General features: G+C 44.2%; 1 protein-coding gene across 5 annotated transcripts in view; it reads right to left on the bottom strand.

Moving 5' to 3' along the window:
- Nucleotides 1–27,057, bottom strand: part of NTF3 (neurotrophin 3) — an 89,083-nt gene extending 62,026 nt beyond the window's left edge. Inside the window, exons 1-2 of one of the 5 annotated variants that reach the window (XM_070754692.1) lie at nucleotides 26,954–27,057; nucleotides 5,386–5,703 (exon numbers count right to left, since the gene is read on the bottom strand). Coding sequence is in view for 1 of the 5 variants with exons in the window: in XM_070754688.1 (XP_070610789.1) it covers nucleotides 24,925–24,949 (25 nt within the window). In the remaining 4 variants the exon portion in view is untranslated. Of the gene's footprint in view, nucleotides 1–5,385; nucleotides 5,704–24,924; nucleotides 25,169–26,604; nucleotides 26,669–26,953 lie in introns of those variants that run through there. The other 4 variants (XM_070754691.1, XM_070754689.1, XM_070754694.1 and 1 more) reach the window with 4 other exon arrangements.
- Nucleotides 27,058–27,867: the final 810 nt, after the last annotated feature.

Genomic DNA, 27,867 nt, shown 5'->3' with positions numbered 1-27,867 from the left:
AGGCGCTAACACTCCCAAGTCAGATCATACTAACTGGGAGCCAAGTCCGAGATTTGATAGGATAATAATAATAATAATAATAATAATAATAATAATAATAATAATAACAACAACAACAACAACAACAACAACAAAAAACAACAACACTAACACCACCAACACCAACAACACCACCAACAATAATAATAATAATGTGTATGTTTTATTTTTAAATAACGTTTTTTTTAGTTTTTTAATTATTAGATTTGTTACTGTATATTGTTTTTATTATTGCTGTGAGCCGCCCCGAGTCTACGGAGAGGGATGGCATACAAATCTAATAAATAAGAACAAGAACAACAACAACAACAACAACAACAACAATAACAACAATGTCGTATGGACAGTTGGCAGAACAAAGCATTGCATGGCCAGTTCTTGGAGAAGATTGAAGGCAAAGTGGATAAAGAAAAGACCTGGTCATGGCTTACAAGTGGATCACTCAAAAAGGAGACAGAAGGACTAATACTGGCGGCACAAGAACAGGCCATTGGAACAAATGCTGTCAAAGCCAGAATTGAAAAATCAACAGACGATCCAAAGTGCAGACTCTAAAGAAACAGATGAAACAATCGATCACATACTCAGCTGCTGCAAAAACATCGCACAGACTGACTACAAGCATACACACGATGCTGTGGCACAGATGATCCACTGGAACTTGTGCCGGAACTACTATTTACCAGTGGCAAAAAAATTGGTGGGATCATAAGCCCAAAAAAGTGGTCGAAAATGAGCAATATAGGGCTTTATAGGTCATTAGAGATTGGTTTATGAGCAAACACACTTTTATTAAACAAAACAACAAACACATACACACACCAAAACGCACAGGTACAGTATATGAGAGTAGTAACTGTGAGAGGGATCTTGAAGTCCTAGTGGACAACCATTTAAATAGGAGCCAGCCATGTGCAGCAGCTGCCAAAAAAGCCAACACAGTTCTAGGTTGCATTAACAGAGGGATAGAATCAAGATCACATGAAGTGTTAATGCCACTTTATAAGGCCTTGGTAAGGCCACACTTGGAATCCTGCATTCAGTTTTGGTCGCCACAATGCAAAAAGGATTTTGAGACTCTAGAAAAAGTGCAGAAAAGAGCGACAAAGATGATTAGGGGACCGGAGGCTAAAACATATGAAGAACAGTTGCAGGAACTGGGCATGGTTAGTTTAATGAAAGAAGGACCAGGGGAGACATGATAGCAGTGTTCCAATATCTCAGGGGTTGCCACAAAGAAGAAGGAGTCAACCTATTCTCCAAAGCACCTGAGGGTAGAACAAGAAGCAATGCGTGGAAACTAAACAAGGAGAGAAGCAACTTAGAACTCAGGAGAAATTTCCTGACAGTTGGAACAATTAATCAGTGGAACAGCCTGCCTCCAGAAGTTGTGAATGCCCCAACACTGGAAATTTTTAAGTGGATGTTGGATAAACATTGGTCTCAAGTATTGTAGGGTTTCCTGCCTAAGCAGGGGGTTGGACTAGAAGACCTCCAAGGTCCCTTCCAACTCTTTTGTTGTTGTTGTTTATTTATTTATTAGATTTCTGTGCTGCCCTTCTACTTAGACTCAGGGCGGCCCACAGCAAAGGTAAATACAAAAAAGACCTAAACTTAAAAACACCTAAAAACCCTAATTTTAAAACCAAGCATCCACATCCATCCTATCATACATATGAATTCGCTCATCGGCCTGGGCTAGATGTTGAAACTCAATTGCCCCAGGCCTGTCAGCAAAGATGGGTTTTAAGAGCCTTGCGGAAAGCCGGGAGGGTGGGAGCAGTACAAATCTCTGGAGGGAGTTGACTCCAAAGGGCCGGGGCCGCCACAGAGAAGGCCCTTCCCTAGGCCCCGCTGACGGGACCTGGAGAAGGCTGACTCTGTGGTACCTAACTGGTCACTGGGATATATGAGGCAGAAGGCGGTCCTGTCAATCCTGCATTGGTTTGTAACTGATAGTTAGACCAAGCTTAATTTGTCACACCTCAAATATAAAAATACACATTATAAATAAATAAATCACGTTTACATTCCTGGGAGGAAAACATCCTTTTAAAATCATCTGCTACAACGTCCTTCCTGTCACCGACTACTTCAACTTCAACCACAGCAACACACGAGCACACAACAGATACAAACCCAAAGTAAGGTTTTCCAAATGTAAAATAATGCACTTGGGGAAAAGGAATCCTCAGTCTGAGTATTGCATTGGCAGTTCTGTGTTAGCAAAAACTTCAGAAGAGAAGGATTTAGGGGTAGTGATTTCTGACCGTCTCAAAATGGGTGATCAGTGTGGTCGGGCGGTAGGAAAAGCAAGTAGGATGCTTGGCTGCATAGCTAGAGGTATAACAAGCAGGAAGAGGGAGATTGTGATCCCCTTATATAGAGCGCTGGTGAGACCACATTTGGAATACTGTGTTCAGTTCTGGAGACCTCACCTACAAAAAGATATTGACAAAATTGAACGGGTCCAAAGACGGGCTACAAGAATGGTGGAAGGTCTTAAGCATAAAACGTATCAGGAAAGACTTAATGAACTCAATCTGTATAGTCTGGAGGACAGAAGGGAAAGGGGGGACATGATCGAAACATTTAAATATATTAAAGGGTTAAATAAGATTCAGGAGGGAAGTGTTTTTAATAAGAAAGTGAACACAAGAACAAGGGGACACAATCTGAAGTTAGTTGGGGGAAAGATCAAAAGCAACGTGAGAAAATATTATTTTACTGAAAGAGTAGTAGATCCTTGGAACAAACTTCCAGCAGACGTGGTAGATAAATCCACAGTAACTGAATTTAAACATGCCTGGGATAAACATATATCCATCCTAAGATAAAATACAGAAAATAGTATAAGGGCAGACTAGATGGACCATGAGGTCTTTTTCTGCCGTCAGACTTCTATGTTTCTATGTTTCTATGTAAGCCGCTCTAAACTCGACTGCAGGAAATACAACTTTAGTAACTTTAGTAGTTGATGCATGGAACTCGCTACCAGACTCTGTGACATCATCACCAAACCCCCAAAATTTTACCATTAGACTATTATTATTTATTATTATTATTATTTATTTGATTTGTATGCCGCCCCTCTCCGTAGACTCGGGGCGGCTCACAACAGTGATAAAAACAATACATGATAAGAAATCTAATAATTAAAATCTAAAATAACAGTTTTATATTACAAAGTCTAAACAAAAAACAAAAAAAAACCCCAGTAGATAAAATACATACACACAGTCTTATCATGCACAAAGTTACATAGGCAAGTGGGGGATGTCTCAGTTCCCCCATGCCTGACGACAGAGCTGGGTTTTAAGGAGTTTACGAAAGGCAAGGAGGGTGGGGGCAGTCCTAATCTCTGGGGGGAGTTGATTCCAGAGGGTTGGAGCCACCACAGAGAAGGCTCTTCCCCTGGGTCCCGCCAGACGACATTGTTTAGTCGACGGGACCCGGAGAAGACCAACTCTGTGGGACCTAACTGGCCGTTGGGATTCGTGTGGCAGAAGACGGCCTCGCAGATATCCTGGTCCACTGTTGACCTCTCCCGATTCCAAAGAGATCAGTAAGGGACATGTATAAGTGCACCAGCATGCCTTCCATCCCCGGTCCTAATGTTTCTTTTTTTGTTGTTGTTTTTACTAGTATCATGTATCAAAAAAATAAAGGGAACACTTAATAACAACAGAATACAACTCCAAGTAAATCAAACTGTCTGTGAAATCAAACTGTCCACTTAGGAAGCAACACTGATTGACAATCAATTTCATTATGTTGTCAGCACGTTCAACTTTGTACAGAACAAAGTTATTCAATGAGAATATTTCATTCATTCAGATCTAGGATGAGTTCTTTGAGTGTCCCCTTTATTTATTTTTTTGAGCAGTGCATTATCTTTGTATACAGTGAACCCTCGATCATCGCGAGGGTTCCGTTCCAGGACCCCAAGCGATGATCGATTTTTCGCGAAGTAGCGGTGCGGAAGTAAAAACACCATCTGCGCATGTGCAGATGGTGTTTTTACTTCCACCGCCGCCCGCAGCGCGTTGCTGGGGAGCGCGCGCGCGTTGCTGGGGCTGCTCCCCAGCTGGGGAGCGGATCTGGGGTTTCCCCAAGCGTGCGCGCGTTGCTGGGGCCGCTTCCCAGCTGGGGAGCGGAGCCGGGGTTTCCCCAAGCGCGCGCGCGTTGCTGGGGCTGCTCCCCAGCTGGGGAGCGGATCTGGGGTTTCCCCAAGCGCGCACGCGTTGCTGGGGCCGCTTCCCAGCTGGGGAGCGGATCTGGGGTTTCCCCAAGCGCGCGCGCGTTGCTGGGGCCGCTTCCCAGCTGGGGAGCGGAGCCGGGGTTTCCCCAAGCGCGCGCGCGTTGCTGGGGCTGCTCCCCAGCTGGGGAGCGGATCTGGGGTTTCCCCAAGCGCGCGCGCGTTGCTGGGGCCGCTTCCCAGCTGGTATCTTAAATGTTTTAGTATCTTAAATGTTAGATTTCTCACATATTGTACTTGTCTTGTTGTAAGCTGCCCTGAGTCTCAGGAGAAGGACAGCATAGAAATCAAATAACTAATTAACCAACTAGCTGGCTAATGAAAGAAAGAAAGAAAGAAAGAAAGAAAGAAAGAAAGAAAGAAAGAAAGAAAGAAAGAAAGAAAGGGAAATGGAAGGAAAGGGAGGGAAAGAAAAGGAAGGAAGGGAGGAAGGAAGGAAGGAAAGAGAAAGAGGGAAAGAAGGAAAGATAGAAAGAAAGAAAGAAAGAAAGAAAGAAAGAAAGAAAGAAAGAAAGAAAGAAGGGAAATAGAAGGAAAGGGAGGGAAAGAAAAGGAAGAAAGGAAGGAAAGAGAAAGAGGCAAACAGGGAAAGAAGGAAAGAAAGAAGGAAAGAATGAAAGAAAAAGCAAGAGAGAGAGAGAAAGTAAGAGAAAAAGAAAGAAGGAAAGGGAGAGAAAGAAAAGGAAGGAAGGAAGGAGAAAGAGGGAAAGAAAGAAAGAAAGGGGGAGAAAGAGAAGGAAGGAAGGAAGGAGGGAGGGAGGGAGAAAGAGGGAAGGAAGGAAGGAAAGAAAGAAAGAAAGAAAGAAAGAAAGAAAGAAAGAAAGAAAGAAAGAAAGAGAATCAGAATATTTTCAAACGTGGGACTTATTTCATCAATAGCTGGATCAGAGGGGTAGAAATTAGGAACTTAGTGAGTATTATTATGTAAACCAATTGACCCAAAACAGTACACTGTTCATATTGTATGTAAAGAGAAAACAAATAAATATATAGATTTCTTTTACAAAAAAGAGGAGGAACACAGGGAGCCGAGGAAGGAATTCAAGAGGGAGAAGGACAAGATTGTAGCTATTGGCAAAAGAATTTACCTCAGTTTGCAAGAAGATTTGTCTGAGAGGAAGGCAAGTATCCCGGGCGTCTAGAAACCGTGGATAAAACAGAGCTCTGAGGCGAATGCGCGATCCGATTTGTCTCACAAGGTATTGGACCAGTTCCTTCCGCACTCAAAGGACGGGTCGGAATGAAGCCTCCAACACAAGCCACCGACTTAAGAACAGTCCTGATAAGCATCGGGATTTGCCTCACTTCTTGTTCCAGTTAACAACAACAGCACAATTAACTCGGAAACAACGGCGTCACATTCGACGTTACAGATGGCCTTCATTGGAGATGCCTTGCAAACAGTCCTAGCGAAAAGAACCAAACAAAGATAGTGAGAAAGGTTAAAAATGTAGTGGTTTTGGTTTTGTTTTTTTAAAGAATCAGGCTAAAGGGAACCAAGCACCCACAAACACACACACTACAAACTTTTGTCAAGCGATATATTAAGAAAAGAAAAATTATTATTATAAAAATCAATTTTAAAAAATTCTATTAAGAAAAAAAGAAAAATCCATTTGGCAAAAAATAAATCAATGGCGCAACGATTTCACTCCAAATCTTATCGCCATCTGAAAATGAAAAAGAAAGTAATTCAGGCCTTATTTTACAAGATTGTGCTCTCAATGTTCAAAATTGCCTTTTGTATCTCTCTCCACCAACTCCCCTATTGTTAGGCCAAATAAAGGAAAACTGAGACCAATGAGTGCATAAAATATGCTCAAAAAAATAAAGGGAACACTCAAATAACACATCCTAGATCTGAATGAATGAAATATTCCCATTGAATACTTTGTTCTGTACAAAGTGGAATGTGCACAACAGCAGGTGAAATTGATTGTCAGTGTTGCTTCCTAAGTGGACAGTTTGATTTCACAGAAGTTTGATTTACTTGGAGTTATATTCTGTTGTTTAAGTCCGTACCGAATTTTGCGGTGTTTGGTATGCCGAACACGAACACGAAATTTTTTGAAACTTTGGGCAAAGTTCGCGCTCGCGTTCGGCGTTCAGAGCTTTGATGTCACCGACAGGTTGCTAAGGACGCCAAGGTGATCACTTCCTGGATTCCATGGAATCCAGGAAGTAATCACCTTGGCGTCCTTAGCAACCTGCCGGTGACGTCAAAGCTCCGCCCCCGGAATCTCTTTGTGGGAGGGATTCCCCAGCTCCTTCAAAGGGATGTCTTCACGTAAAAATAAACATTGTTATTTTTATAAAAAAGGACACCGCAGCGGTGCTGCAAGCAAAGGGCGGTCCTTTCACATAAAAATAAACATTACGTGAAAGGAGCGCCCTTTGCTTGCAGCGTCACTGTGGCGTCCTTTTTTGTAAAAATAAAAATAAATAAAAATTAAATATCCGTAAAATTAAAAAACAATGGGATTCTGGGGGTGGAGCTTTGACGTCATGCAGGGTTCGGAGTTCGAGTTCGGTTTGGGTTCAGTCAAATTTTGCGTAAAGTTCATCCAAACTTGCCGAACCCGAACACCGTTGGGTTCGCCCATCACTAGTTATATTGTGTTGTTTTAAGTGTTCCATTTATTTTTTTGAGCAGTATATTTGGTTGTGGCCCCATTTAACCAACGAGAGATGCCTGTCTGAAATGCAAGTCGCTTTGAATCACGCGCGCACCCTTCTCCCCACCAAGTCAACAAAGGAGGCCTCTCAGCATCTCCAGCCGATGCCCAACCCTTCACAGTGGGTGGCCTAAATCTTGTTTCGTTCTAAAATGTCATATTGTGTGTCGACCTCATAGAAACCTTATCGTCCCCAGAGTCAACCTTAGGGAAATGAAAATGGCTGGATGGATCCAGCGTGGGTTTTCTTCGCAAACCTGGCCTCTCTAGAACAGCAGAAAAGAAGCTATCGGTGGCCGCAAAGGACGCAGAAAGGACCAAATGTAGCCATTTGGCAAAGGAATGTTTTTTGTGGGCTGCATGTGTCGTTTTGCAGAAAGCCCGCAACATCCTTTCAAAATGCCATCAGCTCATTTCCTTTTTTTCCAGAAACACAGCAATTGGCTGTTGGAATCATGATGGCATGTCGCATGGAAGTTCCATTTGAATTACAAGTCAAAGGGGTTTTAGCAAATGGGACTTCACATGCTCAACAGCTGAAGTGTGGAAGTATACCTGGATCCCAGGCCACTGGGCTGCTTTGAGACTTGTGGACTTCAACTCCCAGAATTCCCCCACCCACCATGGGTTCAGCTTCTAACTTTACTCAGGCAGCCAACTGAGGAATTCTGGGAATTGAAGTCCGCAGATACAGGGTGGAAGTATACAGTGGTACTTCTACCTACATACGCCTCTACTTACGAATTTTTCTAGATAAGAACTGGGTGTTCAAATTTTTTTGCCTCTTCTCAAGAACTATTTTCCACTTGTAAAACCGAGCCTCTGAAAGTGTAACCAGAAAGGCAGGGAGAAGCCTCTGTGGGGCCTCTCTAGGAATCTCCTGGGAGGAAACGGGGCCAAAAAGGGCGGGGAGAAACCTCTGTGGGGCCTCTCTAGGAATCTCCTGGGAGGAAACAGGGCCAGAAAAGGCAGGAAGAAGCCTCCGTGGGGCCTCTCTAGGAATCTCCTGGGAGGAAACAGGGCCTCCACCCTTCCTGTGGTTTCCCCAATTGCACACATTATTTGCTTTTACATTGATTCCTATGGGAAAAATTGCTTCTTCTTACAAACTTTCTACTTAAGAACCTAGTCACGGAACGAATTAAGTTCGTAAGTAGAGGTACCTCTATACCCGTCCTCTAGATCTGGGATCTCCAAACTAGGCAACTTTTAAGACTTGTAGACTTCAATTCCCAGAATTCTTCAGTCAGCCAACTCCCCCCTGCATAGCTGAGGGGAGCTGGCTGGCTGAGGAATTCTGGGAATTATTATTATTATTATTATTATTATTATTATTATTATTATTATTATTTATTGGATTTGTATGCCGCCCCTCTCCGGAGACTCAGGGTGGCTAACAGCAATAATAAGACAGTGTACAATAATAATCCAATACTAAAAACGATTAAAACCCCATTAATATAAAAACCAATCATACATACAGACATACCATGCATAAAATTGTAAAGGCCTAGGGGGAAAGAGTATCTCAATTCCCACATGCCTGATGGTAGAGGTGGGTTTTAAGTAGCTTACAAAAGGCAAGGAGGGTGGGGGCAATTCTAATTTCCGGGGGGAGGTTGGTTCCAGAGGGCCGGGGCCGCCACAGAGAAGGCTCTTCCCCTGGGTCCCGCCAAGCGGCATTGTTTAGTTGACGGGACCCAGAGAAGACCCACTCTGTGGGACCTAACTGGTCGCTGGGATTCGTGCGGCAGAAGGCGGTCCCTGAGATAATCTGGTCCGGTGCCATGAAGGGCTTTATAGGTCATAACCAACACTTTGAATTGTGACCGGAAACTGATCGGCAACCAATTGAAGTCTACAAGTCTTAACAGTTGCCTAGTTTGGAGAACCCAGAAGTTGTAAGTTGAACCCATGTTGACTGGGGAATTCTGGTAGTCTACGAGTCTTAAAGTTGCCAAATGTATAGACTTCTGAGCTAGAACCTAGGTATACTTACACACCACATCTGTAGACTTCATCTCCCAGAATCCCCCAGCCAGCATGGGTTCAACTCCCCTCATCCATGCAGCAGGGCTGGCTGAGGAATTCTGGGAGTTCTACAAGTCTTAAAGTTGTCCAGTTTGGAGAGCCCTGGGTCTGGAACCCAGGTATACATCTACAACGCAGTTGTGGACTTCAACTCCTGGAATTCCCCAACCAATCAACTTCCAACTCCCCTCAGCCAGGGGAGGGGAGTTTTCTGGCTGAGGAATTCTGGGAGTTGAAGTCAACAAGTCTTAAAGTTGCCAAGTTTAATGACTCCTGATCTAGAACCCAGGCACCTGATCTAGAACCCTGATCTAGAACCCAGATACCTGATCTAGAACCTGAGTCTACGGAGAGGGGCGGCATACAAATCCAATAAATAATAATGATGATAATAATAATAATAATAATAATAATAATAATAATAATAATAATATAATAATAATAATAAAGATAGATAGATAGATAGATAGATAGATAGATAGATAGATAGATAGATAGATAGATAGATAGATAGATAGATAGATAGATAGATAGATAGATAGATAGAAACATAGAAACATAGAAACATAGAAACATAGAAACATAGAAGTCTGACGGCAGAAAAAGACCTCATGGTCCATCTAGTCTGCCCTTGTACTATTTTCTGTATTTTATCTTAGGATGGATATATGTTTATCCCAGGCATGTTTAAATTCAGTTACTGTGGATTTATCTACCACGTCTGCTGGAAGTTTGTTCCAAGGATCTACTACTCTTTCAGTAAAATAATATTTTCTCACGTTGCTTTTGATCTTCCCCCCAACTAACTTCAGATTGTGCCCCCTTGTTCTTGTGTTCACTTTCCTATTAAAAACACTTCCCTCCTGGACCTTATTTAACACTTTAACATATTTAAATGTTTCGATCATGTCCCCCCTTTTCCTTCTGTCCTCCAGACTATACAGATTGAGTTCATTAAGTCTTTCCTGATATTATTATTATCCTAATAATAATAATGATAATAATAATGATAATAATAATGATAATAATAATGATGATAATAATGATAATTGATAATAATAATAATAATAATAATAATAATAATAATAATAATAATAATAATATACTTAAACATTATATCTGTGGACTTCAATGCCCAGAATTCCCCAGTCAGCATGGGTTCAACTTCCAACCACCCTCATCCATCCAGCATGTCTGGCTGAGGAATTCTGGGAGTTGAAGTCTATTCATTGCCAAAGTTTGGAGACTTCTGTTCTAGATGATCTGGAACTTCATCAGCAGATTAGAAATGAAAAAAAGCCAACGAGGTGTGATGCTTAAGACTTGTGTCCCATTTAGCTTTGGAAACTCAATGAGTAGCCCAACCGATCTTTCCCACAAGTGTGATTTGAGGGGCCCGCTGCTTCAGAGAGGGATATCTATGCCATGACCTTTTGTAGGACAGAAGAACATTAGCTCACACCAACAAACAAACAGACAAACAACAGCTGGAAGAAGGTCATCTATGGCTTCTCTCCAGTGGTAATTATAGAGACGAAGCTTTGCTCCCTGCAACAAAACAGAAATGTTCCTTGTAAAATAATCATATGTTTATGATTATTGTAATAAATTATATATATACCCAATCATAGCCACCGCTAACGAGAAATTTCCTGACAGTTAGAACAATTAATCTTGCCTCGAGAAGTTGTGAATGCTCCAACACTGGACTTTTTAAGAAGAGATTGGATAAGCATTTGTCTGGTGTAGGGCAGTGGGCCCGGTAGGTCTGTTTTTCGCCCTCCCCAGCCTCCCTAGAGCCTGTGGAGGGAGAAAATGCCCTCTGCCATCTTCCTGGAGGCCCTCCAGAGGCCGAAAATGCCCCCCCAGAGCCTCCACGTGAGCCAAAACTCATCTGGCTGCCACGCACATTTGTGTTGGAGCTGAGCTAGGGCAACAGTTTGCGTGCCAGCTGATATGGCTCCACGTGCCACCTGTGGCACCCTTGCCATAGGTTCGCCATCCCTGGTGTAGAGTTTCCTGACTAAGCAGGAGGTTGGAGTAGAAGACCTCCAATTCTAATATTCGAGGGGGGAACAGGTGGGAAGATGGAACTGTCGGAATTAAGGATAACAGATCTAAATAGCATTAATCCTGGTGTCCACTAGATAGCAACAAAGACATACTATGCAAGAAATTCTCTCCCTCCCTTCCAGATATTTTTGCAGCCTAGATCTGAATTAAAAGCAATTGGTGAATTCGACCTAACAGTATTTGAATCAAGCAGTCAGACACAAACCCCTTCCCATTCTTGGGCAATTCTCAGATTTGGGCAATTCTGGCCCTGAAATTGAAGCACAGGCCCAAGTTCATAGATATGTTGATGTCGCTTCTACTTTGGAAGACAAAAGGTCAAGAAATGAAGGAGCAAGCCATGAGGAACCCTACCAGGAGAGAAGCATCTCAAGGCATATGGGATAAAAGTCTTTATACATCAAACGTAAGAATGTAAGAACCTAAGAAGAGCCTTGCTGAATCGGGCCAAAGCCCATCGAGTCCAGCATTTTGTGTCACATAGTGACCCACCAATTGTCCATGGGGATCATGAGTAGAAAGAGAAGGCAAAACCCTCCTTTTCCCTTGACTCCCAACAAATGGAGACCAAGGGAGCCCTGCCTCCCTCAACCAACATAGAGGCGGCACATGGACATCCGTTTCAATAACCACCGATACACTTGGCATCCACGAATCTGTCTAATCCTGCCTTGAAGCTATCCAGGCTGACAGCTGTCACCACCTCTTCTGGAAGTGAATTCCATAAATCAACGACCCTCTGGGTGAAGAAATATTTCCCTTGATTTGTCCTTGCAGAATAACAGAGATGGAAGGGAACTTGGAGGTCAAGTCTAGCTTGACTAGATATCAAATGATCTAAGTGCCAAAGCCCACTGCAACAATATCGCCAAAAAGGCTTCTAGAGTTGTTAACCTGATCCTACCCAGCTTCTGCTCTGACAATCTCACACTACTCACCAGAGCCTGCAAAACTTTTGCCAGACCCATCCTTGAATACAGATCATCTGTCCGGAACCCATACCACATCTCGGACATCAACACCCTTGAAAATGTCCAAAGATATTTCACCAGAAGAGCCCTTCACTCCTCCACTCGAAACAGAATACCCTACGAAAGCAGACTATCAATCCTCGGTCTAGAAAGCTTAGAACTACATCGCCTAAAACACGATCTAAATATTGCCCACAAGATCATATGCTGCAATGTTCTACCTGTCAATGGGTACTTCAGCTTCAATCGCAACAACACAAGAGCACGCAACAGATTCAAACTTAATATTAACTGCTCCAAACTTGACTGTAAAAAATATGACTTCAGCAACTGAGTTGTCGAAGCGTGGAACTCATTACCTGACTCAGTAGTGTCAACCCCTAATCCCCAACACTTTACCCTTAGACTATCCACGATTGACCTCTCCAGGTTCCTTAGAGGTCAGTAAGGGGCGTACATAAGTGCACCAGTGTGCCTTCCGTCCCCTGTCCAATTGTCTCTCCTTATCATTTATCTTTTCTTCCTTTCTAATATGTTCACCTATACTTTTATATCTTTTCTTCTATTCTTTTCTTTATGTATGTTAGTTAGTTAGTTAGTTAGTTAGTTAGTTAGTTAGTTAGGTAGGTAGGTAGGTAGGTAGGTAGGTAAGTAGGAAGGAAGGAAGGAAGACAGACAGACAGACAGACAGACAGATAGAAAGATGATAGGTAGGTAGGTAGGTAGGTAGGAAGGTAGGAAGGAAGGAAGGAAGGTAGACAGACAGACAGACAGACAGACAGACAGATAGACAGATAGTAGATAGATAGATAGATAGATAGATAGATAGATAGATAGATAGATAGATAGATAGATAGATAGATAGAAAAAAACTCTGTGGGCCCTGACTGGCTACTGGTAATCTGTAGGTAATCTGGTCTTGCATAATAGACAGCAAGAATGCATTAATCCCCGGCAGGAAAAAAAATGTTTCCATCCAGCGGGCAGTTCTGCTGCAGCCTATCATAGATACCATCTCGAGAACGTTGTCTCCACTTTCCCAATCAGATACACAAACAGAGCGCGATCCCGATTCGCAGGAACGATACTTCTGCTGCCAGGCTACTCACCCCAGGCTAATTGGGTCACCCTCTTTGCTCCCAGCCAGCTGTGCAACACAACCATCGACCCCCACCCTCCCACCCGGTTCTCGGTGACTCACACGTATTGCAAGCTCACACACTCTTTCTCCCTGGACATAATCACACCCCCCCCCCGACTTTAGCGCCTTGCTGTCGATCAGGTTCTGCAGGAAACTGGAAGCAGTTCTTAAAAAGGCCCGACAGAACAATCGCAACAGGCTGAACAGGATTATGAAACATCCGTGGATTGGAAGAGGGCTCTGACCCCGTTAAAAGTATGCGACAGGTTGAGTTCCAACCAGACACCTGCCAGTCCAAAGCCAGAGCCGAAAACTCATTTTCTCATTTCAAATCAATGTCTTTTTTGCACAATACATATACAGTGGTACCTCTACCTAAGAACGCCTCTACTTAAGAAATTTTCTAGATAAGAACCGGGTGTTCAAGATTTTTTTGCCTCTACTTAAGAACCATTTTCTACTTAAGAACCTGAGCCCGGAAAAATTTCCCAGGAAATTTGAGAGCGGCACGAAGGCCCGGCCAGTTTCCTGCCATTCCCCCTGGGTTTCTCTCTCTGGAGCAGTGTATGGGAGGCAGCCTTGCACCGAGTGTTTGTTTGTCTATGTATCTATGTATCTATGTATCTATCTATCTATCTATCTATCTATCTATCTATCTATCTATCTATCTATCCATGTATCCATCCATCCACCCAATAGTAGTCTGCACTACTATTACTACTATTTTTTCTCATCATTCCTATCACCCATCTCCTCCCATTTATGACTGTATGATTGTATCCCTAAAACGTCTATTAATATTGATGGTTTCTCGGTTGTTTATTTGTCCCCCTATGACAATCATTAAGTGTTGTACCTCATGATTCTTGACAAATGCATCTTTTCTTTTATGTACACTGAGAGCATATGCACCAAAGACAAATTCCTTGAGTGTCCAATCACACCTGGACCCTACAGAAAAGAAAACACCAGGAGTCACAAAACTCTACCCATGACTATTTCTTGAGTGGCCACAAAACTAGCACATTACACTGGGGAGCAGCAATTTCATTGTCTTAAATCCGTGACTTGTTTCAAACTAGCTTTTGGCCTCTGGATGCAAAAACAACCACGGTTTTGGTCAACTTTTTAAGCTAAAGGATATCCTCAAAAGTCATATAGATTGTGCTTATGAAGGAAAGTAAAGTAAAAACTTACCAAGTATACTCTTTACAAAGAATAATTTTATTCATACAGCGGCTATAATAGTTACTGCAAGTGAAATTGTGTTCATACAAATACAGAGGTACCTCATCATACAAACCCCTCGTGATACGAACCCCTCGTGATACGAACCCGGGGTTCAGAAAATTTTTGCCTCTTCTTACGAACTGTCTTCGGCTTACGAACCCACCGCAGATCGCAAAATGACACACCGCTGGGCGCTGCCACCCAGCTGTCACCTTTTAAAACAGCCGGGGGGCTTCTCGACGTTCTCCTGAACCCGAACCCGAACTTTTCGGGTTCGGGTTTGGGAGGCCGCCGAGAAGCGCCGCCGCCCAGTTGTTTTAAAAGGTGGCCTCCAGGAAGGACGTCTTCATGACGTCAAAGCTCCACCCATGGAATTCCTTATTGGGAATTCCAGCCTCCAGATCGGCCAAAAATGCCGCCGTCAATTGCAAAAACGGTGCTCCACTGGGCGGCGCCGCCCGGCTGTAACCTTCTGAAACAGCCGGGTGCTTCTCGGCGGCCTCCGGAACCGGAACCCAAAGTTCCGGGTTCGGCGTTCAGGAGAACGCCGAGAAGCCCCCCGGCTGTTTCAGAAGGTGACAGCCGGACGGCGGCGCTTCTTGGCGGCCTCCCGAACACGAAAAGTTCAGTTTCGGGAGAACGCCGAGAAGCCCCCCCTGCTGTTTTAAAAGGTGACAGCTGGGCGGCGGCACCCAGCGGAGTGCCATTTTGCTATTTTTTTCCCCTTTGCACGCATTAATCGCTTTTACATTGTTTCCTATGGGAAACTATGTTTCGTCTTACGAACTTTTCACCTTACGAACCTACTTCCGGAACCAATTAAGTTTGTAAGACAAGGTATTACTGTAGTAGTTTTTTTAATGGAATAGTCATTACACCTATTAAGGTTAAAAAAATCACTTTTTCTGAAGTGTGCCTCCAGGACCTTCAAATCTTGGTGGAATCGCTCCCCTTGCTCATCCCTGACTGCATCAAGATTTTCCTGGAAGTTTGCAAGATGGCTATGTAAAAAAATGCAATTTGATGCTCATGTTGCCTAATTAACTATATTATATACACTGCTCAAAATAAATAAAGGGAACACTTAAACAACACAATATATAACTCCAAGTAAATCAAACCCCTGTAAAATCAAACTGTCCACTTAGGAAGCAACACTGATTGACAATCAATTTCACATTCAACTTTGTACAGAACGAAATATTCAATGAGAATATTTCATTCATTCAGATCTAGAATGGTGAATGTGATTTCACCGAAACGTCGCATAAACATGCAAAATATTACACAGGGCAAAACCCGAACTCAGAACAATCTACATACATATACCCGTGAAAATTTACGAAAACAAATATATATATATATATATATATATATATATATATATATATATATATATATATATATATATATATATATATATATATAAACTCTATATATACACTAGAGGATAATTCTCTGCCTTACAAGGCAATGGTTGCAGGTTCAAGTCCCAGTGGGTATGGCTAGCTGATGAGGCCAAAATAAGGCCGAGTCTTCGGAGAGGGGCGGCATACAAATCTAAGTAATAAATAAATAAAAATAAATAACTGCCTTGAAAATGGCCCTGGGTTGGGCCAAGAGGCAAATAAGGAGCTGTGATGTTCCCTTCAATACACCAGGGTGATTCAACACAAAAATATATAACCCTTCCCTGGTGCAGAGCTGAAGGGATTGGATACTGTAGCCTAGAGGATAATTCTCTGCCTTACAAGGCAAAGGTTGCAGGTTCAAGTCCCAGTGGGTATGGCTAGCTGATGAGGCCAAAATAAGGCCGAAATAGATCTATCCTAGTCTCCCTTAATTTTCAAATTCAGCAAAAAAACATGTGACACATACAGATAGAATTGTCGGCTATCAATAGAATTAACTGCCTTGGAAATGGCCCTGGGTTGGGCCGAGAGGTAAATAAGGAGCTTGTGATGTTCCTTCAATACACCAGGGTGATTCGACACAAAAATATGTAACCCTTCCCTGGTGCAGAGCTGAAGGGATTGGATACTGTAGCCTAGAGGTTAATTCTCTGCCTTATAAGGCAAAGGTTGCAGGTTCAAGTCCCAGTGGGTATGGCCAGCTGATGAGGCCAAAATAAGGCCGAAATAGATCTATCCTAGTCTCCCTTAATTTTCAAATTCAGCAAAACAAGAGAAGAAAACTAACTACAGTTTTGAAACCCGCATGCCTAATTAACTATAGAAAAGCTCAAAGGTCAAACTCAACTGACATGGTATTACAAATTGTTCCCTGGTGATAGTTGAATTAAAGGTTCTGTTTTCTTCTGAAACTTTTCTTTTCTTGGATTTATCGATGGTTGGCCTACGGGGGGAGGGAGTCGAAAAGCTTAATAAATTGCTTGCCAGCGGCTTATCACACATTGGCAGTTGTGACCCATATTTTGAGCGACAGGGAGCCAAAATCTGAGGGATGAAAGAGGGCTCCATGCGGCTTCAGAGCCGTAGATTGCTGACCCCTGGGCTGGGCTGTTTACTAATGGCTCTTTGGCAGTTTCTTGATTAGAGTATTGTTCACTTGATTGTTGTTCTGAACCTTGAAGTTAATCTATGCTGATCTGGTTGCTGATTACTGGGGGAGAGGTGTAGGGAAGGGTTTGTTCTCTTTTGCGCCTCTGTAAAAACTCTGCAGACTTTTAACAAACCAAAGGCAAAAGTTAAAGGATGGGGAGTTAGAGATGAACAGTGAAAGGCTGCAAAAAAATTTACTACCACATTGTGGGTGTGGCTTATTTTGTGGGTGTGGCTTGATGGTCATGTGACCGGGTAGGAGTGGCTTGCTTGCTATGTGACCAGGTGGGAGCGGCTTGACAATCATGTGACCAGGAAGGTATAGGAAAGTGAACACAAGAACAAGGGGACACAAACTGAAGTTAGTTGGGGGAAAGATCAAAAGGAACATGAGAAAATATTATTTTACTGAAAGAGTAGTAGATCCTTGGAACAAACTTCCAGCAGACGTGGTAGATGAATCCACAGTAACTGAATTTAAACATGCCTGGGATAAACATAGATCCATCCTAAGATAAAATACAGAAAATAGTATAAGGGCAGACTAGATGGACCATGAGGTCTTTTTCTGCCGTCAGACTTCTATGTTTCTATGTTTCTATGTTTCTAAGGTGACTTAAAGGTCATGTGACTGAGTGGGAGTGGCTTACCGACCAAGATAAGTTCTCAAATTCGTGCTTGGACTCTTGTTCTGTTGATTAAGTCCCATTATTTGAAGAGCCACAAAAAAGGATACACCGCATTATTCGTTGAGGATCACAGTAACATTTTAAGGTTTTGTCCTGAACCCACAAGGTTCACTATGAGAACAGATTAGGCAAATAGCTCAATTTTCTTTCATTGCTATAAAAGTTCAATCCTAGATAATGATTAAAGCGTTTATGGGTAAAAACACACTATTGAATTATTTCTGATTTTAAAAGTAATGAAAGATCATACTAAGGTACTAGAGAAGGAAAAGACAATAAAAAAACCTATTTTCAATAAATAGTGCATAAACTTACCCCCTCTGTTTCAGGTCCTGCCCCAAAGTCAACTGTGGTGGAAGCAGAGACCCCAAATAAAAAAAAGTATTTCCTCCTTTGCAGAGAAAGGAATAGATACTGGATGAAATCAAATTACGAACTTAATTGGTTCCGGGACGAGGTTTGTAAGGTGAAAAGTTTGTAAGACTAAACAATGTTTCCCATAGGAATCAACGGAAAAGCAATTAATGCGTGCAAGCCCAAAACTCACCCCTTTTGCCAGCCGAAGTGCCCATTTTTGCACTGCTGGGATTCCCCTGAGCCTCCCCTCCATGGGAAACCCCACCTCCAGACTTCCGTGTTTTTGTGATGCTGCAGGGAAATCCCAGCAGGGAATCCCAGCAGCACAAAAATGGCTGCTTCACTGGCAATGGATATCCAGAGGTGGGGTTTCTCAGTGAGGGGAGCCTCAGTGAAATTGCATCATCACAAAAACATGGAAGTCCTTGAAACCCCACCTCTGGACTTCTGTGTTTTTGTGATACTGTGATTTCGCTGTGGCTCCCCTTGCTGGGAAACCCCACCTCCGGACTTCCATGTTTTTGTGATACTGTGATTTCGCTGTGGCTCCCCTTGCTGGGAAACCCCACCTCCGGACTTCCATGTTTTTGTGATGCTGCGATTTCGCTGTGGCTCCCCTTGCTGGGAAACCCAACCTCCGGACTTCCATGTTTTTGTGATGCTGCGATTTCGCTGTGGCTCCCCTTGCTGGGAAACCCCACCTCCGGAATTCCATGTTTTTGTGATACTGTGATTTTGCTGTGGCTCCCCTCGCTGGGAAACCCCACCTCCGGACTTCCATGTTTTTGTGATGCTGCGATTTCGCTGTGGCTCCCCTCGCTGGGAAACCCCGCCTCCGGACTTCTGTGCCAGTGAAGCACCCATTTTTGCGCTGCTAGGATTCCCCTGCAGCATCGCAAAAACACGGAAGTCTGGAGGTGGGGTTTCCCATGGAGGGGAGCCTCAGGGGAATCCCAGCAGTGCAAAAATGGGTGCTTCACTGGCAATAGAAGTCCGGAGGTGGGGCATCCCAGTGGCGGTGGCTTGGGATTGTAAGGTGAAAATAGTTTGGAAGAAGAGGCAAAAAAATCTTAAACCCCGGCTTTGTATCTCGAAAAGTTTGTATGACGAGGGGTTTGTAAGACGAGGTATCACTGTATTCCATCCCACTTGTCGAGGCTCTTTGCCCTCTAGGCTGGAAATCACGATGCGGACAACTGGACATGCAAAGATAAAGACCACCCCACTCCATTGGCTGACCCTCCCTCTAAAAATGGATTCAATTTAACTGAGCTGACACAGGGTGAAGCAGATGTAGGAATGAAGGAGGTTGTGCGATAAGGCAAAATTATTTTGGGGGGAAATCGGAAGCTGGTTAGAGGAAATTTTGGGAATCAAGATAGAGAAAACCCTAGAATGTTTCCTACTAGGAATCAAAAACTAGGGAAAAATAGTTATATCTGGTCATCCATATAACATCCATATAACAGCTAGGCTAGCGGAAAAGTGAAACGGTACCGCAAGAGGAGGAGATACTAGAGAAATATCACATCTTGTGCAGAGATGAATAAACTAACTCTAGAACTAAAAAACAAGGAAGAGTCTGTATTTTACAATTGTTGGGATCTATTTTACTGCTGGTTAGAGAAGAGGTCAAACTGACACAGTATATGTAATTAGAAACATAGAAACACAGAAGATTGACGGCAGAAAAAGACCTCATGGTCCATCTAGTCTGCCCTTATACTATTTTCTGTATTTTATCATAGGACGGATGGATGTTTATCCCGGGCATGTTTAAATTCAGTTCCTGTGGATTTATCAACCACGTTTGCTGGAAGTTTGTTCCAAGCATCTACTACTCTTTCAGTAAAATAACATTTTCTCAAATTGCTTCTGATCTTTCCCCCAACTGACCTCAGATTGTGCCCCCTTGTTCTTGTGTTCACTTTCCTATTAAAAACACTTCCCTCCTGAACCTTATTTAACCCTTTAACATATTTAAATGTTTCGATCATGTCCCCACTTTTCCTTCTGTCCTCCAGACTATACAGATTGAGTTCATTAAGTCTTTCCTGATATGTTTTATGCTTAAGACCTTCCACCATTCTTGCAGCCCGTCTTTGGACCCGTTCAATTTGGTCAATATCTTTTTGTTACTAATTAACATATATAAAGAGCAATTGCCTAGTGAAAAATAGTTAACGGAAATATGGAGATCTAAGACTATTTATACTAATTAAGATTATTATTCTTCCAAGAAAAAATAATATTTGACTATTATTTAAAATAGGCAACCGACTGTATACACAGTTAGAACCGTCAAACAGATTTGCCTCACATTTGTCCAATTTTCTTTTTAAACGTTTGGGGTTTGTACTGTATGTTGTGTGTGTAAAGGTATTTAAATAGCAACATGAGAAAATATTATTTTACTGAAAGAGTAGTAGATCCTTGGAACAAACTTCCAGCAGACGTGGTAGATAAATCCACAGTAACTGAATTTAAACATGCCTGGGATAAACATATATCCATCCTAAGATAAAATACAGAAAATAGTATAAGGGCAGACTAGATGGACCAGGAGGTCTTTTTCTGCCGTCAAACTTCTATGTTTCTATGTTTCTATGTTTCTAAATAAAATTGATTTTTAATAATAATAATAATAATATACAAGAGGAGGCTGTTCCTGAGGGTGGGCTTAAATGCACCATTTATTTATTTATTTATTTATTTATTTATTTATTTAGTTAGTTAGTTAGTTAGTTAGTTAGTTAGTTAGTTAGTTTAGTTAGTTAGTTAGTTAGTTAGTTAGTTAGTTAGTTAGTTTAGTTAGTTAGTTAGTTAGTTAGTTAGTTTAGTTTAGTTAGTTAGTTAGTTAGTTAGTTAGTTAGTTAGTTAGTTAGTTAGTTAGTTGTTTATTTACTTTACTTATTTATTTGGAGAAAGGCGGCATACAAATCTAAATAATGAAATAATGAAATAATGAAATAATGAAATAATGAAATAATGAAATAATGAAATAATGAAATAATGAAATAATGAAATAATGAAATAATGAAATAATGAAATAATGAAATAATGAAATAATGAAATAATGAAATAATGAAATAATGAAATAATGAAATAATGAAATAATGAAATAATGAAATAATGAAATAACAACAACAACAACAACAACAATTTGATTTGACTTCTATGCTGCCCAACCCCAAGGACTCAGACAGACTTCTTTGTCTGTCTGTCTGTCTGTCTGTCTGTCTGTCTAGATTTATCTGCCCTCCAATTCCAATAGGACTTTTTTGTGCCTCCCTCACTTCTGTCTTTCCAATCTCACCTCCAAATTGAGACAACATCCCAAGAAGAGAATCCACACCCCACAAACACCCTCAACATGACAGGTGAGCAGCCAAGGCTGAGACACCAGGTCTTCATCCAAAACCCGGAGAGTGCAGAGAATTTTTTTTTCACAGGGGCGTTTCTAGGCAAATAGCTACCAAATTGAACGTGCAGCCTGGCGTGGATAGAGAGGATTCCTCCTCCCCAGCAAGGCCACCCCACCTCCTTCAAAAGGAAGAATTTTAAAGCATTCCCACCGCGCCCCTTCAAGGAACAAAAGAGACTCTGCTGAGACTTAACAGACCTGTGGGAGGAAGGGGGGGGAGAAAGGGGACCACCTGATTTTTTTTTTTACACCCCCTTCTTTTTAAGTTGCACCTTTTAGATTTTTTTTTTTGAGCCACGCTGGTTTGAACCCCGAGTTGGGGGGAGTTGTGCAGAAATTTGGAGCTCTCCGGGGGAAATAAATAAAGTAGGTAGGAAAATAAAGTCCTACCCACCACCACCACTATCCCCAATCCACAGCCTGGAAGGGGTGTGTTCAGTAAACAGGCAAAATCACAAGGACTCCCTCCCTCCCTCTCTCTCTCTTTCTTTCTCTCTCTCTCTCTCTTTCTCTCTCTCTCTCTCTTTCTCTCACTCTCTGTTGCTCTCTCTTTTTCTCTCTTTCTTTTTTTCTCTCACTCTCTCTCTTTCTCTCTTTTTCTCTCTCTCTGTTTCTCTCTTTCCCTTTCTCTCTCTCTCTCTTTCTCACTCCCTCTCTCTCTCCCTCTTTTTCTCTCTCTTTTTTTCTCTCTCTCTCTTTCTCTCTCTCTTTCTCTCTTTCCCTTTCTCTCTCTCTCACTCTCTCTCTCTTTCTCTCTCCCTCTTTTTCTCTCTCTCTCTTTCTCACTCTCTCTCTCTCTTTCTCTCTCCCTCTTTTTCTCTCTCTTCCTCTCTCTTTCTCTTCCTCTCTCTCTTTCTCTCTTTCCCTCTCTCTCTCTTTCTCTCTCACTTTCTCTCTCTTGTTCTTTCTCATTCACTCTCTCTCTCTGTCTCTTTCTCTCTCTTTCTCTTTCTCACTCACTCTCTTTCTCTCTCTTTTCTCTCTCTCTGTCTCTTTCTCTCTCACACTCACTCTCTCTCTTTCTTTCTTTCTCTCTTTCTTTCTCACTCACTCTCTCTCTCTCTCTCTCTCTCACACACACACACACACACACACACAAACACAGTCACACACTTTTTTCTCTGTTTCTCCCCAGAACTGAGATGCAGGAACTGAGATGCAAAAAAAGGCTGCTGGGAGACAGAGGAAAGGCCTGCGGGGGTGGGGGTGGGGGTGAATGCCTTCCTAAGTCTGAAAGGAATTGGGTGGCTTATAAATTGAATAAGTTAAATTAAATGAAATCAAATTCCTCTCCTTCCACCCTGACTCTAGCTTCTCCACCCCTCCACCCCCACACCCTGCTGCAAGGGTTCCGCAGGTGATACCCTCCAGCAGTGTTCCCTCTAATTTTTTTGGGAGGTGGGCGGAAAAGTATAGTGTCTGAGCGGCAGTCCCTTCGGGACTGGGCGACACAGAAATAATAAATAGATAGATAGATAAATAGATAAATAGATAGATAGATAAATAAATAAATAAATAAATAAATGGACGGACGGACGGACGAACAAACAAACAAACAAACAAACAAATAAAAAACCCACCCTGTTTTGCCTCAGAGAATTTCAAAATAAAATACTGTACTGTGTGTCTATAACAGTGAGCTCATAATAGGGCAACTCTATCAATATCAAAATGCCACTTAAATAGTTGAGCTAGTTTCAAACTAGATTTTTATTTTCTTTCTCTCTTCCTTACTCCCATTCTTTTTCTTTCTCTTTTCCTTCCTCTCTTTTTTCTATCTGTTTCTCTCTCTTCTTCTCTTCCTCTCTCTCTCCTTCCCTCTCACTCTTTCCCTCTCGGCTTCTGGGCAGGTTTGGAAAACTCTGAGTTGATGATGATTTTTAAGTGAGCGATTGCTCACTGCTCAGCTTAGAGGGAACTATGCCCTCCAGGGGCTGTCTTAATGCATGGGCCCCATGGGCAGTGAAGGGCTACCAAAATGTTTACTATCACACTGTGGGCGTGGCTTATGCATTTGCTTTCAACATCTTTCAGTGTAAATTGGGTGTTTCTGGGGTGGAGCTCCATTTCCTCCCCGCCTGTCCAGGCAGTAGCCCATTCCTGCCCGTGGGACCCCTAAGAGCACGGGCCCCATATTAATCTGTAGTAATATGTTAACCCTTCAATGCACCCTCCATCCTATAAATGCAGCAAAGAGTTTGTTACATGTGGCTGCCTTTAAAAAAATTTAATACTAATGACAATCAGACTGATAAATACTGTATATGTTTCATTTGATCAACCCTTCACATCGTTCTTTCTTTCTTTCTTTCTTCCTTCCTTCCTTCCTCTCTCTTTCCCTTCCCTTTCCCTTTCTCCCTCCCTCTCTAATCTCTTTCCTTCCTTCCTTCCTTCCTTCCTTCTCTCACTTGCCCTTCCCTTTGCCTCCCTCCCTCTTTATTTAATCTTCCTTCTTTCCTTCTTTCCTTCTTTCCTTCTTTCCTTCTTTCCTTCCTTTTCTCACTTGCTCTTCCCTTTCCCTTTCTCCATCCCTCCCTAATTTCTCTTTCCTTCCTTGCTTTCTTCTTTCCTTGCTTCCTTCCTTCTTTCCTTCCTTCCTTCTTTCCCATTCCCTTTCTCCCTCTCTATTTAATCTTCCTTCCTTCCTTCTCTCACTTGCCCTTCCCTTTCCCTTTCTCCCTCCCTCCCTCCCTCCCTAATCTTTCCTTCCTTCCTTCCTTCCTTCCTTCCTTCCTTCTTTCCCATTCCCTTTCTCCCTCTCTATTTAATCTTCCTTCCTTCCTTCTCTCACTTGCCCTTCCCTTTCCCTTTCTCCCTCCCTCCCTCCCTAATCTTTCCTTCCTTCCTTCCTTCCTTCCTTCTTTCCCATTCCCTTTCTCCCTCTCTATTTAATCTTCCTTTCTTCCTTCTCTCACTTGCCCTTCCCTTTCCCTTTCTCCCTCCCTCCCTCCCTCCCTAATCTTTCCTTCCTTCCTTCCTTCCTTCCTTCCTTCCTTCCTTCTTTCCCATTCCCTTTCTCCCTCTCTATTTAATCTTCCTTCCTTCCTTCTCTCACTTGCCCTTCCCTTTCCCTTTCTCCCTCCCTCCCTCCCTAATCTTTCCTTCCTTCCTTCCTTCCTTCCTTCCTTCCTTCCTTCCTTCCTTCCTTCCTGTTTATTTTGCCAAACATGTACAAGGTAGCAGGTATCGGCATAAACATAAACAAAAGCAAAGTAGCTACAGATAAATTTGGACAACGGGATAGAAAGGCAGGGGCGGTAGGCACAACGGCGCGCTTACGCACGCCCCCTTAATTCCTGCGAGTAGTCGCCTTGGGGCCCCCGAGTAGACCGCCTTGCCCGGGATGGGGGGTGGCCACAACGCTGTTTAAGGCGGCCCTGCGCGCTCCCACTCCCACCCACTCCCGGCGCGCCGGGCTCAGCCCGGAGAGCTTCGTTTCGAAGGATTCGGCGCGGGGGGAAAAAAAAAAGCTTACCGCGACCCTCCGCCGCTTTGATCATCTCCACCTCCGACTCTCAGCCATAACCTTCCAGCCCTGCGGCGGACTCCCCCAGCAAGCAGCCTCCGGGGACCCTCGTTTCCCATTCAAAGTCGCCTTCGGCTTTTTTTGCCCCCAGCCCCCTCCTCCTCTTCCACCCCTCCCTTGCGCCCTTATGGAGGGTTTGCAGATTTCAAGGACAGGCAACGTCTCCAAACTGTTTCGCGTCCGCGGCTGCGGTTTCAGGTGGAAAAGGAGGAGGAGGAGGAGGAGGGAAGGGCTCGGAGGAGGCGAAAGGGCCTTCCCCTCCCCTTCTCCCCAAAGCTCCACCTAGAAATGAAGATGGGAGGAGGAGGAGGAGGAGGGCGGCGGCGCTTCAAGTCCCGCGCGCAAAGTTGGGTTTTGCTCTCGCGCCCTTGCCAGGAGGCGCAACACAGAACACACAACAGATTCAAGCTTAATATTAACCGCTCCAAACTTGACTTAAAAATATGACTTCAGTAACCGAGTTGTCGAAGCGTGGGACTCATTACCGGACTCCATAGTGTCATCCCCAAACCCCCAACACTTTACCCTTAGATTATCCACGATTGACCTATCCTGATTCCTAAGAGGTCAGTAAGGGGCGTGCATAAGCGCACTAGAGTGCCTTCCGTCCCCTGTCCTATAGTCTCTCCTATATCTCCTATATCTTCTCTATAAGCTTCATTGTGTATCATTGTGTATTGGACAAAATAAATAAATAAAAATAAAATACTTCGCCCAAGCTTCCCAGATCTTGGAAAACTCCCTTCTGGCTATCCAAAGCGGGGCGGCGGTGTGTTTGTGTGTGTGTGTGTGTGTGTGTGTGTGCGTGTGTTAGTTATTTGACTAGAGAATCTCCTCCATCCCCCCCCCCTTCACACTAACCCACGCACCCTCTTCGAGGCTGGGCGCTCCGCACAAACGACTCCAAGCTCAACTCTTGCAGTGCGTCCAGGACCGGGCTTACCACGGGTTGGAGGGGGGGTGAGGGCGGCAAGGGAGGGGTTCCCCCCCACCTCTACCACTTTTACACTCGTTTCCCCGGACCTCCCTCCGTTTCCTACCCTCTCCCCCCCGCGCGCGCTCGTCTCCACGCACTCATCTACTCAGCCGCCACCCCCAAAACTTTTACACTCGTTTTCCCCGGACCTGCCTCGGTTTCCTCTCTCCCAGTCGCGAGTCACCCTCCCCCCCTGCGCTCGTTTCCACGCACGCACCCACTCAGCCCCCTGCAAATCCCGCCCGAGCGCCCGGTCCTTGCGCCGCACCGCGGCCGTTTTGCTCCCGCGGGGAACGAACTCGCCAACGGCAAAGAGTGGCGGGGTTCTGACATACAAATACTCACCCCACGCGCCCCCAATGGTCCTGGAGTGAGATGGGGGCCTCGCTGCCCTTCCCTTCCACACCGGGTTTTCCCAAGGGGGGGGATCCTCTCGGCTTGGATGAAGTCTCCCCCCTTTGGAAAACTTTCTCCTTCCCCCTTTTGAAAAATTTCTTTCCCCCCCCCCCTTTGGAAAACGTTCTCCTTCACCCCCCTTTGGAAAACTTCTTCCCCCCCTTTGGGAAACTTTCACCCGACTTTCTCCGCCCGCGCCGGGCTCCAAAGCGATAGATCTGGCCGAGGAGAGGGAGGGGGGCGTCGGCGGAGTTTACCTGGAGTCCCCGCGAAGTCTGGAACGACGCCCGCCTTCCTGAGACTCAACCGGGGGCAGGGGGAGCTGGCGGGCCGGGCGAGACCCCCGCTTGGCTGCCCGGGCCCGCCGCTCCTTTGGAAGCCGGGTTCCCTAGAAGCCGAGCGGGACGAGGGCCCCCCCCAACCGGCGCCAGGTTGAGGAGGGGGCGGGCTGGCTGGCAGGCGCCTCCTTCCCTCCCTCTCCCCTCCCTTCCCCCCCTCCAAGACCCTCTCCTCCCCCCCCCCACCTCTTGTACAAGCGCTCTGGATCGCCTCCTCTCCCCAACCGACCGGGTTTTTTTTTCCTGGGGGCGGGGAGGGGGTCCTTACCGCGGGAGAAGCGAGCCTGGCATCCGCGCTGGGGAGCCTCGCCGGGGTGGTTGGGGGCGGCATGTGAAAGAGGAGGAAGGGGGCGGAGGGAAGCCCCCGCGCCCGGCGAAAGCAAACACAGCCTCTGCGCCTCGAAGCGGGAGGCTGCGCGGCGGCTGTAAGGAAGGCGCGCGGGCCTCCAAAAGCGCGCAGCGTTTAACCCCTGGCTGACCGCGCCGGGCGCCTCGGGTGGGGTGGGAGGGGGGAATGCCTCGTGGCTGGGCAGCGGTGGGACAGTCTTGCCTTAAGTGTCTGCTTCGGTTCTGCAACCCAACAAGGCCAGCACGGACTTCAGAGGAGAATCAGAACTGCAGAAAAAGGTACCATTGTACTTTAAGAAATATATCAATAGCCTACACATTTCCCATTCAATCAATATTCAAAACACACAAAATCAGAATGTTTTTTTCTGTGCCAACTCAGGAAGCTCAACCTGTCCAAGGAGCTGCCGATCCAGTTCTACAGAGGAATCATTGAGTCTGTCATCTGCACCTCTATAACTGTCTGGTTCGGTTCTGCAACCCAATAAGACCGGCACGGATTTCAGAGCAGAATCAGAACTGCAGAAAAAATCCAATGGCTGCCAACCTGCCTTCCATTGAGGACCTGTATACTGCACGAGTCAAAAAGAGGGCGGGGAAAATATTTACTGACCCCTCCCATCCTGGACACAAACTGTTTCAACTCCTACCCTCAAAACGTCGCTACAGAGCACTGCACACCAAGACAACTAGACACAAGAGCAATTTTTTCCCAAAGGCCATCACTCTGCTAAACAAATAATTCCCTCAACACTGTCAAACTATTTACTAAGTCTGCACAACTATTACTACTAGTTTTTTCTCATCATTCCTATCATCCTTTTCCTCCCACTT

This window comes from Erythrolamprus reginae, chromosome 6, assembly GCF_031021105.1.
Source record: "Erythrolamprus reginae isolate rEryReg1 chromosome 6, rEryReg1.hap1, whole genome shotgun sequence".
Lineage (NCBI taxonomy): Eukaryota > Metazoa > Chordata > Lepidosauria > Squamata > Dipsadidae > Erythrolamprus > Erythrolamprus reginae.
Note: the sequence above shows the minus strand (reverse complement) of the source record. Positions and strands in the feature narration are given on the sequence as shown.